The sequence below is a fragment of the Neoarius graeffei genome, chromosome 1 (genome assembly GCF_027579695.1).
Source record: "Neoarius graeffei isolate fNeoGra1 chromosome 1, fNeoGra1.pri, whole genome shotgun sequence".
Classification (NCBI taxonomy): domain Eukaryota; kingdom Metazoa; phylum Chordata; class Actinopteri; order Siluriformes; family Ariidae; genus Neoarius; species Neoarius graeffei.
Window position 1 is genome coordinate 81,977,675 of NC_083569.1, and position 14,580 is coordinate 81,992,254.

A 14,580-nucleotide genomic window follows, 5' to 3' on the forward strand; every position below is an offset into this window, starting at 1 on the left:
AGCTATTAGTTTATTGTTTATACTGCTTATTTCATGTTTATCTGCTATACCTCAAGTGCCCTTGACTGATTATTTGCTCCAATATATATATATATATATATATATATATATATATATATATATATATATATATATATATGTGTGTGTGTGTGTGTGTGTGTGTGTATACACAGGTAGTCGTCGACTTACGACCTATGCAACTTATGACCGATCGACTTTATGACCATCTGGTTATGACTGGCAAGTGTTTCCCAGCTGAGCTAGCTGAGCATACGACAGTTTCCGCCCCAGCTCCTGGTTTATGAAAAGAGCAAATGCTCCCGCCAGCCCGAGCGCTGCAACAGCTGATGATGACGTAGACGACCCACAGCCAAGCACCAGTGATGCCAGCGGTCACTAAGTTTTGTATTTTGCTATGTTTTACATTTGTATTTTGCTATGTTTCAAACTAAAATGTTTTCTATTTTTCACACCTGCATTTCGTATTTTTTGTTTTGCACATATTAAACGAATTGTACTGTACGCAGTGTAGTATGCAGTGTTTGACTTAAACCAAATAATGAGCCACGGTAATGAAATAAGAAAACGTTGATAAAATAAAGACTTTAAGATGATTACAATATCATTACACATCACAATATACTTGCGTTCATTTAACATAGGCTGACTTACGACCAGATTGGTTTACGACCGGTCAGTCGTAACCAAACGCAATCGTAAGTCGACGCATACCTGTATATATGAGTGTTTAGTCTACGTCTAGTTCTTATTTATAGTGTTTATATTATTTCAATTATTCTATTTTTATTTATTGCATTGCCTGTTTGCACCGTGGGTCAGAGAGGACTGAAATTTCATCTGTGCTGTATGTCGAGCATGTATAGCATATTTGACAATAAAGTTGACTTGACTTGAGAAGTGAATCAGGGCGGCACGGTGGTGTGGTGGTTAGCACAGTCGCCTCACAGCAAGAAGGTTCTGGGTTCGAGTCCAGTGGCTGGCAGGGACCTTTCTGTGTGGAGTTTGCATGTTCTCCCCATGTCTGCGTGGGTTTCCTCTGGGTGCTCATAGGTTAATATGGGACGGCCTGGGGCTGAGGTGCCCTTGAGCGAGGCACCTAACTCCCAACTGCTCCCCGGGTGCTGTTGGCATGGCTGCCCACTGCTCTGGGTATGCATGCATGTGTGTGTGCTCATTGCTCGTGCATGTGTGTGTTCACTGCTTCAGATGGGTTAAACGCAGAGAGGAATTTCACAAGTGTGTGATTTTCACACTTGTGTGATGAATAAAGTTGTTGTGCTTTTCGAGGCAGTAGCCACGATATCATCGTGATGTTATCATCGTGATCTTACATCGTAAGGATGTAAGAAAGAGTGTAATAGTGCACTGCGCATTACAATCATCAGAACGGCGAATCGTTCCCTCGTGATACGATCAGTTGATCTTGCGTTATCAAAGGTACACAAGAATGAGTAGCGAAGCCACGATGTCATCGTGTTGTAAGAATGAGTGTAACAATAGCAAAACTTTGTAGCCAATCAGCACTTATCCTGATCAAGTTTGATTACCCGTTCTACTTTTTGATAAACTTCGGAACCAATCAGAACCAGAAACGAAATAAGAGAAACCTCGTTATAACTTCATAGTATCCAAAGATACGTAATCGGCAGATAAAAAGATAAATAAAATTTACCTCGTGGTTCACCAAGGCTACTGATTCGATATCAAGTCAGTGGTGTTTATTTTAAGAAAATTTACCTTTTGATTATCATAGCTTTTGTTTGGTCCTTCTGAAAGGTCAAATGAAAGGTTTTGTAAGGTTTTTTTTTTAGCTTTTTGGCAGATATACTGAGAAGCCGATATCAAACTTCTGCTACTCACTAAAATAAAATTTAAAAAGAGTCTTTACACTACACTTATGAAACAAAACATGCTCATTAGTACTAAATAATGCTTCTAAGCCAACTCATGAACAAGTACTTTCTTACTATTTTGAAAATAGATCTAGTTCACAGCATTGTAAACAAAACTGGGAACGAAAATACTCCAAGCCCTGATGCTGCTCACAGCTTGGTGATGCTTACAAGAGATGAGGCGAGTATAATTGAGAACATGTATATATGCTAGATTTACTGTATGGACATGGGATCAGAAAACTATTTTATTTATAAGCTGTAGCCACAGAAAGTATGAACCAGAACAGGACGGTACGTTACAATAACGTTACGTTTTCTAAATATTCAGGGGTTTCATACTTAACATCTTATACTCACACATATCACTGTCATGGATTCTTTGATTATCCAGTATTATTATATCCAGTCACATTGTATTAACGTTATATTCACGATATTTTCAATTGAAATTGATCTAAAAGCCCGGAACTCCAATTACAGAATATACCTTAGCGTGACGTCACAAAGAAATCCGTGTTTATATTTTTGACAAGAAAATAACTAAACAATATATTTTGTTTTTCTTCTAACTTTATTTATCATGTGTGACAAGACAGGTTCATCTATAAAGGCGGGATGACAAATGTAAGTACCGATTAATAAAATAGTGGACGTGACGGATGTCTCTGTGAAACTGGAACAAAAAAGCTAAGATTATACATTATGTAAATAAATGTCACAAAAATGGTATCGCGGGACGGAACACTTGTTATACACGGGACGGAACAGCATATAAAAACCCGGAAGGCAAATATAAGAAAATACGTGATGGTACTGTCCCGTCCCGTTCTGTTCCGTACTGGGCTATGGGAGATGCGGTAGCCACATGTACCCATAGGGTACCTATTTTTATATGCTAGGAATTTAATTCTGTTCCAATTCTATTGCAATTGGATTACAAATACTCTATAAACATTCCATTCTGTTAAGAATCAGAAAAAATATTATAAAATCACAGCACTTTTATTTTATTTTTTTTAAGTACTTCATCTACTTCAACAATGTTACACAAAGATCGATCCATAATAGGGTAGTCACACTCCAGGCGGAATGAGCTGGAATGCCGTCAAAATGAAAATTCTTCATATATTCCGGGATATTCGAAGTGCATTCTAAAAATTCTGACTGCATTCCAAACATTCGGGCCCATTCTTGTGGCCGGCCCGAATGTTTTGCTCATGCTCAAAACTTTCGAGGTGCATTCGAAGAGGAGAAATATCGAATGGCATTCGAAGTGTATTCAAAGTGCATTCCGACTGCATTCTAAATATTCTTACGGCATTCGAAACATTCTGATCGCGTTCGAGGGAAAAATTGAAATGGCAAGCCACTTCAAATCCTGCCAGAATGAGCCAGAATGCACCTCGAGTGCATCTCGATTGCTGCCAGAATCTATTTCGATATTAAAATAGCTCAGCTGGAATGCACTTCGAGTGCTGTCTGAATATTTCGATTACCGCTCGAATACATCTCGAATGCAGTCGGAACGTCCCGATTGACCCTCGAATGAGTCCGGACGTGATTCAGAACACAACCAAATCGCATAAAAACGTGGCTAGCTGCCACTGGAACTTCAGTCTGCATTGAGGAGTCGCCTGCTCAACATCAACCTTTTGTCCATTGTTTTAAAATGTTTCCCAAGTTTCTCACGTCATGCCGCCAAGGAAGAAGGTAGCCAAGGTCAAGAACTCCCGCCGCGGCCATGGTCGGGTCTGATACCTTCTGGGTTTTCTCCTCCTAATGTTCCTTCTCCTAGCCTCCTCCACATCTCTTTCAAGCAGGTCTTGCTGGAGGACAGCAATCTGGAGCAAAGCAACATGGTCCAGGGGGTCCATACTCTATGGTGTCTGGGCTGAGACTGATGAAAATGCTAGATTCGGCAGCGTTTTATACCCTATCGGGGACCGTTCTGGTGGCATTCTAGGTACACTCGGGACAGTCGTGTTACATTCTAAGCACATTCGAAGTACATTCTAAGTATTCAAGCTGCATTCTCTTTGAATTCTTAGACGTTCGAAACATATTCGGCGGCTATTCCAGGAGCGTTCTGACTGCATTTGAGTTGAATTCGTACAGCATTCGAGGCACCTGCCAACTCGACTTCGGGTGGTATTTGGGCAGCAATCGAACCGCACCCATATGGCATTCGAAGTGCATTCTTATACTGCATTCAAACAGCATTCTAGGTATTCCTACTGTGCTCCAAATACATTTGAACTGCATTCGAAAGCTAATACACCCGAAATGTGCAAGAATCATTCGAGGCAGGTTCGAAGTGCATTCTAAGTACTCGAACGGCATTCTTACAAAGCTGTAAGAATGTTGGTCAGTTTGAAATTCCCGCCCGAATGTGGCACAAATTTTGAAAAAAATTTTCATTCCGGCTGGTTCTGCTTGATTCCTGCTAATTCCGAATAAGTGTGACGAGGCCTTAACAGTTGTAAATGTCCCTTAATTCCACAGGGTGTCGATAATGGTGGACACTGGTGAAAGTGATCACTATTATCGACACCTCACACACATGACTTCTCAAACACGTGTTTAGACACAAAATGGCGACTGTCAAATGAAAGGCTAAGAAACAAAGTATGTTTTGACAAGATAATTGAATATCAGTGAATTCGATCAATAAAAACATGTTCATGATCTTTCCACCATGCTTACTTGTGATGATAACATCCAGGTTTTCCTCAAATTGCTGATCATGCTAAAAAAAAAAATTCCATCTCAGGTAATAAACTGTGTCATCAGACCAGGGGGGTCCTTCAGGTTGACTGATTAACCAATAACAACTGTTGTAACTTAAACTCACCTTTGTAAATGGGTCCGTCTCAGAAACTGGTCTCTCATTTGGGACATTATGGTAAAAAAAATCTCATTCTCATCTCATTATCTCTAGCCGCTTTATCCTTCTACAGGGTCGCAGGCAAGCTGGAGCCTATCCCAGCTGACTACGGGCGAAAGGTGGGGTACACCCTGGACAAGTCGCCAGGTCATCACAGGGCTGACACATAGACACAGACAACCATTCACACTCACATTCACACCTACGCTCAATTTAGAGTCACCAGTTAACCTAACCTGCATGTCTTTGGACTGTGGGGGAAACCGGAGCACCCGGAGGAAACCCACGCGGACACGGGGAGAACATGCAAACTCCACACAGAAAGGCCCTCACCGGCCCCGGGGCTTGAACCCAGGACCTTCTTGCTGTGAGGCGACAGCGCTAACCACTACACCACCGTGCCGCCTGGTCAAAAAATAAATTTTCTAATTCTATTTTTTTTTTGCATTTACCCAACACTCAATGTTTCTTTTGTCATGTTTAATAAGAATAAAGATAGTATCTTGCTTTATCTGGCCTCCACTATGGAAATTTTTTGATTACAATTCAAATGCTTTTGTAAAATTGATTTCCATATAAAATAACTCCATCATGAAGAATTAAAGCCCTCCTTCACAGATGAGTGAAAATATTGAATAAATTTCCTCTTTTTGATTGCTTGGGTTAAAAATGCCAAGTTATGATGACTGAATGGATTATTCACTTAAATATGAATAATATGATACATTTTGGGTATTTGATATGGCGAAATAGGACACAATGGAAAAATCAAGAACACACCGGAAAGATGAGAATAATGGCGGTGGTAAAAGAACAGCGACTGTACCGGCTGAAGGTCGCGCGGGTCTCTGCTGCGGCGCGTGAGCAACGGGACATCACTACCGCACCGGCTGGAGCGCGAGGCGGGGGCGGGGCAAAATGACTGGCCATAGATTCTATCAAAAGTTTGATCTAAATTGGCTATGGTTGCAAAATATTGGCCAAAAATACACAAACACTATGAAATATGAAATGAAGATGAAAAAGAAACATTCTATTGCCTTCTATCACTGCTCCATAGAGTGTGTGCTCACGTACGGACTGTGTGTATGGTACGGCAGCTCCACATCCTCAGGCCAAGTTTACATTAGACCGTATCTGTCTCGTTTTCTTCGCGGATGCACTGTCCATTTACATTAAAACGCCTGGAAACGCCGGGAAACGGGAATCCGCCAGGGTCCACGTATTCAATCCAGATCGTGTCTGGTCCGGTGCTGTGTAAACATTGAGAATACGCGGATACGCTGTGCTGAGCTCTAGCTGGCGTCGTCATTGGACAACGTCACTGTGACATCCACCTTCCTGATTCGCTGGCGTTGGTCATGTGACGCGACTGCTGAAAAACGGCACGGACTTCCGCCTTGTGTCACCTTTCATTAAAGAGTATAAAAGTATGAAAATACTGCAAATACTGATGCAAATACTGCCCATTGTGTAGTTTTGATTGTCTTTAGGCTTCCCATCCTTCCACTTGCAAGTGGTAAGTGACGCGCATGCCCGACATGCACCGAGAGCGCACACACAGCGGCTCAGTCCCGAATCACTGCTCGTGCACTTCACTCGAGCGCTCTGTGAGCTGCGCAGGGCCGGAGTGCGCACTCTCCAGAGGGCACTCGCTGTTCAGGGCAGAGTGATTTGGAGCGCAGGATGCCTGCGGAGCCAAGCGTATCCGTGTATTGGCATTGCTGTGTGCACGCTAATAGTTTTAAAAACGTTAATCTGATGATCCGCTGATACGGTCTAATGTAAACCCCACCTCAGAGAAGAAGGCGCTCCACAGGGTCGTTAGGGCAGCAGAGAAAACAATAGGCTGCCCCCTCCCCACCCTGGAACAGATTTACACCTCCAGATGCCGCAGGAAAGCAATGGACATTTCAAAAGACTCTTCACACCCCGGCCATTGTCTCTTCCAGCTTTTGCCATCAGGCAAGAGATGCAGAGCAATGAAAACCAGGACAAACCGCCTAAAAACAGTTTCTATCCCAAAACAATCATGACTTTAGGACTGCAGTTGTCATGAACAGTTTTGCACTCAAGTTTCCATCAATGAAGAGTTACAACATCAACGAAACTGTCTTCATGTTAAAACTGTTAATATTATAGTCATGTCTGTTGTTGCCCAAATGAGGATGGGTTCCCTTTTGAGTCTGGTTCCTCTCGAGGTTTCTTCCTCATGTCGTCTGAGGGAGTTTTTCCTTGCCACAGGCTTGCTCATTGGGGATAGATTAGAGATAAAATTAGCTCATGTTTTAAGTTGTTCAAATTCTGTAAAGCTGCTTTGCGACAATGTTTATTGTTAAAAGTGCTATACAAATAAACTTGACTTGACTTTAAACTCAAATGTGCAATAGAACTATTCTTGGCCCTATCCCCAATGGGATAGATGTGCAATTTGCGTATGTGTTTATCAGTGCAATCTGTGTACGAACAGAACCAATACAATTCTGTTTATATTCTGTTACTATTTTATCAATGCAATCTGTGTTCATATAGAACCAATACAATACAATTCTGTTTATACTATTTTACCAGTGCAATTCTGTATACTTTACTATTTATTTTTATACTTTATTTGTTCTTATTTTTTCTATAACTCATAATGAGTCAACAGCACCTTCAATTTCGTTGTACCTTTAGAAAAGTGACAATGACAATAAAGACATCTTATACTGCAAGACTAAAACAAAATAAAACTGTCAAAACTCAGCTTTTCAGTGATAACGTCTGAACAGATCACCCATGTAACAGAAAGACCGCAAATGGAAGCACAATCAACTTCTAACTGTTGGAGTGGAAAATTCCATTCTACACATGCAAATTGTTAATGTGTGTCCTTCCCCGCACACAAATAACACGCTACAGTAAAAAATAGACCACAACTCATTTTATAGCTCAGAAATTCATACAAGACCAGCTACCATCGTAACATATTCTGTAAGAAACATTCTATACCTAACTTTCAGCTTTCGTTTTAAAAAACAAAATTGCAGATTTATAACTAAATGTTTATATGGCGTAGTGATTTTAAGTTACTACTGTTGGTGAGGTCGTGACTTTGACCCTGAGGCTTTCCGTTTAGATCAAAACACACGATCGTATTGGTTTTGGATCTGCGGAAAACGGAGTTACAATGGTGATCAAATATTTGGCATGATGTTTTATCACGGTTATGATTATTCTGTGAGCGCACCAATCCTTAGGTGGATAAAGTTACGACTTAAAATACAATTAGTGATAACTGTAGACTTTTCAGTGGACTACAACCTTTTTAAGGGAATGCGATGGAGTCAACTGTCTATCATGTCCCAGATCAAGCCGCCATTTTCCCACAAATTTGCAGAATTTTTGCCAAATTCTGAATAGAGTATTCACATCAAAGATTGCTTTATCTGTATTATTTCTTTCATCACTTTATTTCAAATTAAAACCAACATCACCATTCAAAACCGTATAGTTTATTGACTGTGAGTATATTTAGTGGGGGACCCCCACAGTACCCAGTTTCTGAGGCCCTGTCCACATGGCAACGGATTCAGGTGAATCTGATAAAATTGTTTATCGTTTCGGCCTGGCGTCCACACGGCACCGGCGTTTTGGGTGTCCCAAAATGAAATCTTTTGAGAACGGGTTCCAGAGTGAAAAAATCTGGCAATGGCGCCGTTGCGAAGTCGTCTGGATGAGTAGAACTGATTTGTTTATGATGACGTCACAACCACATGACTGTCAGTGCTTCACGCCGGGTAGAAGTGTAATGAACTCGATGCGAGTTGTCAACAAATCCTATAACTTGGTTCATGAAAAGCGCTTACAAAATATTTTCACTGTGAATATTGTGTAATGGTGCAAAGTGAGAGTGAGAGAGAGGGAGTGAGAGAATAGCCCTTAGGGCAGAGTCTTTAGTCCAAACACTGCGGAAGCAGTACCAAACTGCGCACCGCCCGTGCGCTTTCCAAAAACAATCCCGACAGCAAAAATAGGGAAAAAAAGGAGCGATCTCACCTCTTCAGATGTTGGTTTAAGTTCGACAATACATTCCTCAAAAAGGGCGTAGAAGAACAAAGTAATCCATCAACGTGTAGCATTCAATTTATTCCGGACCATTAAAGAATTCTGGAGGATATCAGAATGTTGGCGTACCGGCTTCCATCTACCCCCATTCATTCCTCTTTCCGTGTCTTTCGTTTTACGCTACTGATTAATAATCAAAACTTTATGTGGCTGATGCTACAGAAGAAGGGGTTTATGCGCATGCGTCCTACTTCTATTGTTCTGGTGTCTCTGATGGGACCGTCTTGCACTACGTTCACACTGCAGACTGAAGTGACTCAAATCCGATTTTTTCGCCCATATGTGACCTGTATCCGATCTTTTATTGACAATATGAACCACACAGATCCGATTTTTTCAAATCCGACCCAGGCCGTTTGGATATGTGGTCCTAATTATGATTCCTATCCGATCTTTTCATATGCGACTTCAGTCTGAACCGCCAGGTCACATTCATCCGACTTACACGTCATCAACAAGCCACAAACGTCACTATTCTGCACTGAAGTAGGCAGCGGGTCTCTCAAAAAAAGTTACAACAACATGGCTTTGATGTTCCTTTGAACGGAGGTTGCAGTCACTACCCCGCAGAACGCCTGAGCCAAAACCCTTGCCCTCTTCCTTCTCAACCTCCTCCTTAACATCAGGCTATTGTGCATGTTCTGGCTCCGTCGCAACAACAACTGCATCATCGCCAGGTACTCCATGCTGGCTACTGTCATACACAGGAAACTTTAGGTTACTTACGTAAACACTGGCCATGCTCACTGCGTGTGACGTTGTCGTATCCTGCAATGCGCATGCGGAACACTTTTACACTACGTTCACACTGCAAGGCTTAATGCTCAATTCCGATTTTTTTGTGAAATCCGATTTTTTTGTGAGGTCGTTCACATTAACAAATATATGTGACTTGTATGTGATCCTCAGTATGAACGAAAAGCGACCTAAAAGTGTTCCGCATGCGCATTGCAGGATACGACGATGTCACACGCAGTGAGCATGGCCAGTGTTTACAGAAGTAACCTAAAGTTTCCTGTGTATGACAGTAGCCAGCATGGAGTACCTGGCGATGAGGCAGTTGTTGTTGCGACGGAGCCAGAACATGCACAATAGCCTGATGTTAAGGAGGAGGTTGAGAAGGAAGAGGGCAAGGGTTTTGGCTCAGGCGTTCTGCGGGGTAGTGACTGCAACCTCCGTTCAAAGGAACGTGTGGGTGCGGAGTCGCATTGATGTCATGCGCCATGTTGTTGTAACTTTTTTGAGAGACCCGCCGCCTACTTCAGCGCAGAATAGTGACGCTTGTGGCTTGTTGATGATGTGTAAGTCGGATGAATGCGACCTGGCGGTTCAGACTGAAGTCGCATATGAAAAGATCGGATAGGAATCGTAATTAGGACCACATATCCAAACGGCCTGGGTCGGATTTGAAAAAATCGGACCTGTGTCGTTCATATCGTCAATAAAAGATCGGATACAGGTCACATATGGGCGAAAAAATCGGATTTGAGTCACTTCAGCCTGCAGTGTGAACGTAGTGTTAAGGCCAATTTATGCTGACAACCCAGTCCTCGCAGATAGCGTCGCAGACAGTGTCTGCGTAGCCCCCCCACCTTCGCAGACGCTCTGCGCGCACCTCCCAAAAATTGTGACCACCGCAGAAGCCTCGCAGACAGCGCCGCAGACAAGAGGGCTCTGATTGGTCCACTCTACATCTGCTGTAAACGCGCTTCCGCTTCCCTACTTTCCCGGTTTGGTTTGTTTTCACGACCGGCATTTTTAAAAACACGAGCGAAGATGGAGCAGCATGAAGAGCGGTTGATTGAGGAAGTACGTACATCTATACGACTCCAGTTCTAGTCATTATAAAAAAAAAAAGTTCTAGTCATTATAAGTAACCGGAGGATAAACACTCCACTAACCACACCCACCAACTACTCCTAGCGACTTCATGCCCCCTTGCGTTGTGCCGGTGAATAACATCGCGCACGCCTATACTCCCCGCTCAACGATAAATTACAACTGTCTGCGAAAAGCCATCTGCGAAAGCCTTGTCGCAAGAGCATGCAGAGGCCTTTAGCGCTACGTTCACACTGCAAGGCTTAATGCTCAATTCCGATTTTTTTGTGAAATCCGATTTTTTTGTGAGGTCGTTCACATTAACAAATATATGCGACTTGTATGTGATCCTCAGTATGAACGAAAAGCGACCTAAAAGTGTTCCGCATGCGCACTGCAGGATACGACGACGTCACACGCAGTGAGCATGGCCAGTGTTTACGGAAGTAAAACCGCCCGGTTGCGGTATGACCCATCCAATCTAGCTTGAATAGCTGCATCCCCCCAAATGGAAATCAGCTCCCTAACCTCTGCGTCCTTCCATTGAGAAGATTCAGAACCTTCACAGCCCGAAGCGTCCCTCGCATTGATGTCATGCGCAGGGGCGCAGATACGTTTTTTGAACTGGGGGGGGGACAAAAAACTGGGGGGGACAAAGCTGCCAGCAAACCAACCCCAACCCCGATATGCCTGTCAAACTTGTTGTTAGTAACCATAGCAACCAAGCTCGAGCTCACAACCTGTGCAGTCTGCGCAGCTCAACCAACCGAATATCAGTCTTTGTTTTGTTTTATGTGAGTTGTTGCAACTATATGTATACACTGCTGTGCACCTCAATAAACCGAATGGTAATTAGTCTTTTGATTTTTCCGTGAGGTTTGCCTTATGCAAAGAAAGACAGCATAGACGTTTTTTCCTCCCTATAAGTGGGGGGGACCGAACGAGGTGAATTTAAATATGACTCGTCCCACCCTCTATCTGCGCCCGTGATTATGCGCCATGTTGTTGTAACTTTTTTGAGAGACCCGCCGCCTACTTCAGCGCAGAATAGTGACGTTTGTGGCTTGTTGATGACGTGTAAGTCGGATGAATGCGACCTGGCGGTTCAGACTGAAGTCGCATATGAAAAGAGCGGATAGGAATCGGAATTAGCACCACATATCCAAACGGCCTGGGTCGGATTTGAAAAAATCGGATCTGTGTCGTTCATATTGTCAATAAAAGATCGGATACAGGTCACATATGGGCGAAAAGATCGGATTTGAGTCACTTCAGCCTGCAGTGTGAACGTAGCCTAGGTCGCTTTTCGTTCATACTGAGGATCACATACAAGTCGCATATATTTGTTAATGTGAACGACCTCACAAAAAAATCGGATTTCACAAAAAAATCGGAATTGAGCATTAAGCCTTGCAGTGTGAACGTAGTGTTACAGCGCACGTAGAGGTGTGGCATGTGTATTGCATCGTTTTCAGCAAGCGTTGCGTTGCCATATGTACCTGATATTTTACTGATCCGTTGCCCATGTGGACGCGATATTTAAAAAAAAAAAATCTCGTTGCCGTTGTCGTGTGGATGTAGCCTGAGACAGACCCAAATCTGAAAAAGGTGTCGATAATTGTAGCCACCACTCTAGTGCATATTGTGTTTGTTGCTATAAAACCTTTCACTTGCAAAACGCATTAAAGGAGACACTTGTGTTAATTGGAAAAGGGGGAGGGGGGGAAGCATTTTTACCTGCTTGCACTAGTGGAGAGATGGGACATTGGATTAGTGAAGGTGATGAGGCACTCCAGCATCTCTCCAGCCAGAAACACAGGCCCCCGAGTCATGGAGGCCACCACCTCGATCATCTGAAAGTGATGAGAAGTACAGTTAAAGCATCAATATCACACATACTCTATAAACAACATTTCAACACAGTATACATCATGACTGAGTAAAACAACCTTTCACTACACAAACCCACGTGACCATAAATAAATCATTTCTCTCTCTCTGCCCGGAAGCCAGCTATCTAGGCCATCAAAACGACAGCTAATGTTAATAACACTGCTAGTTTATGTGTGTGTATATACACAATCCTTTATACCTTGATAAAAATTGTGCTAAAATTGAAAAGTACACGACTGAACAGAAACCGGCAGAACAGCAAAACAAGCTGTGGACAAAATTAAGATGGCCGAGTGTGACGTTTCCCTGGGTTTACACTACCATTATACGAACTGTTGCGCTGTCTTTACACTGCTACTTGGGTAATTTACATAAAATGTCTAATCTACTTTTTTTGTGGATGAATATCAGACTTATAAAATGAAAAAGTATATAAAATAGAAAAAAAGTATACACGTAAACTCCGGGTTATATTTCGTCCGGCCAACCTGGATGGCTCCGTGGCAAAGTGTGACGTATTAGGAATCGGCGACAAAACAGCAAAGGGGAATATGACGAGTTTATATTTTACAAACATGACGGTTTTGTGAGTCCTTCTTGAGATTTGTCGTCGTGGCTGAATGTGTGAAATTAAATCAAAATCAAATCATGTCATATCCTACGTACAGTCTGTGTTTTTATAAATAAACGCTTGTTTTGTGCAAGACTCCACCTCTTTGTGTGTGTGTAATGGTACAGTCCACAACAGAGCGCAGGAGCTCGTCTTGGCTGAGCTAAAGAGCCGCTGTAGGCTGGGACGGATGCAGAACCCGGATGTTTGAATGAGCTGCAAAGAGACTCACCATTGCATCTTGTTTACCGATTGGAGAGATTTCACGATCAGCTCAACATGTTTATGCATGCAGCTGTGAGCAGATGAGCTTTATGTTTAACGGTTTGCTAGTGTCGGGATGAGACACGTTTAGTGTTTAGCCGCCGGAAGTTTAATCATCTGAGCTTCATTCAGATCTCTGGGACTGGAACAGAGTCAAAACAATCAGCAGCAGTGATCAGGTTTGAAGTGCAGACACCAGGCCAGCAGGATGGATTTAAATGACAGCAGGTCGTTATCCGAGCTCATGGGCCGGTATGAGGGCGCGGAGAGAGGACTCGGTGTGCCCAGGGATGGGTGGAGGATCTGCCTGGCTCATGAGTTTAAGGAGAAAAGAAAACCTTTTCAGGCTAAAGACGTGTCTCTGTCCCACATCCTGCAGCACATCGGCTTGGGCTTCAGGTACACATTTCTCTACAACTAAACAAAAACAGCACAGCAGGAGCTCTGGGTGATGTCACTCCCATGCTGCTGCTGCTGCTCACTGTGTGTGTTGCTATGGATTGGGTTCTGGAGAACACAGATGCACATTAGGGTGCATCAGTTGCCCCCTAAAAATGAAAAGTCCCTCCGATCATGATGCATTTTTGTTTTTAATGTTCCTTTTGGTAAGAAAACACACTGGGTGAAATATTTTTGACAAAATTCAAAAGTTTAATGGTGGCACCAGGAGCTCAAAGTCATACATGTCAACCTTTGGTCAATCAAACCTGTATAACCAACCTCCAAAATCCGTATTTCCCTTATAAAATCCGTATAAGATGAAAATTAAAATAATTTACCTAAAATTTGAATGATAATTAACAATGATATATCTTAGTTACTTTTTCATCTCATCTCATTATCTGTAGCCGCTTTATCCTTCTACAGGGTCGCAGGCAAGCTGGAGCCTATCCCAGCTGACTACGGGTGAAAGGCGGGGTACACCCTGGACAAGTCGCCAGGTCATCACAGGGCTGACACATAGACACAGACAACCATTCACACTCACATTCACACCTACGGTCAATTTAGAGTCACCAGTTAACCTAACCTGCATGTCTTTGGACTGTGGGGGAAACCGGAGCACCCGGAGGAAACCCACGGGGAGA

At 42.8% G+C, this 14,580-nt stretch overlaps 2 protein-coding genes across 5 annotated transcripts in view; one reads left to right on the top strand and one right to left on the bottom strand.

Annotated features, from left to right (window-relative positions):
- The window catches only part of rgp1 (GP1 homolog, RAB6A GEF complex partner 1), a 31,074-nt gene extending 17,960 nt beyond the window's left edge, over positions 1–13,114 (bottom strand). Inside the window, exons 1-2 of one of the 4 annotated variants that reach the window (XM_060925187.1) lie at positions 13,073–13,114; positions 12,463–12,578 (exon numbers count right to left, since the gene is read on the bottom strand). In XM_060925187.1, coding sequence (XP_060781170.1) covers positions 12,463–12,578 — 116 coding nt within the window. In that variant the 5' untranslated portion in view covers positions 13,073–13,114. Of the gene's footprint in view, positions 1–12,462; positions 12,579–12,674; positions 12,793–12,817; positions 13,024–13,072 lie in introns of those variants that run through there. The other 3 variants (XM_060925203.1, XM_060925177.1, XM_060925194.1) reach the window with 3 other exon arrangements.
- Positions 13,115–13,411: 297 nt separating this feature from the next.
- gba2 (glucosidase, beta (bile acid) 2) overlaps positions 13,412–14,580 on the top strand; it is a 45,467-nt gene continuing 44,298 nt past the window's right edge. The window contains exon 1 of the mRNA XM_060938680.1: positions 13,412–13,891. Within this exon, the coding sequence (XP_060794663.1) occupies positions 13,701–13,891 (191 nt within the window). The 5' untranslated portion in view covers positions 13,412–13,700. The remainder of the gene's footprint in view (positions 13,892–14,580) is intronic.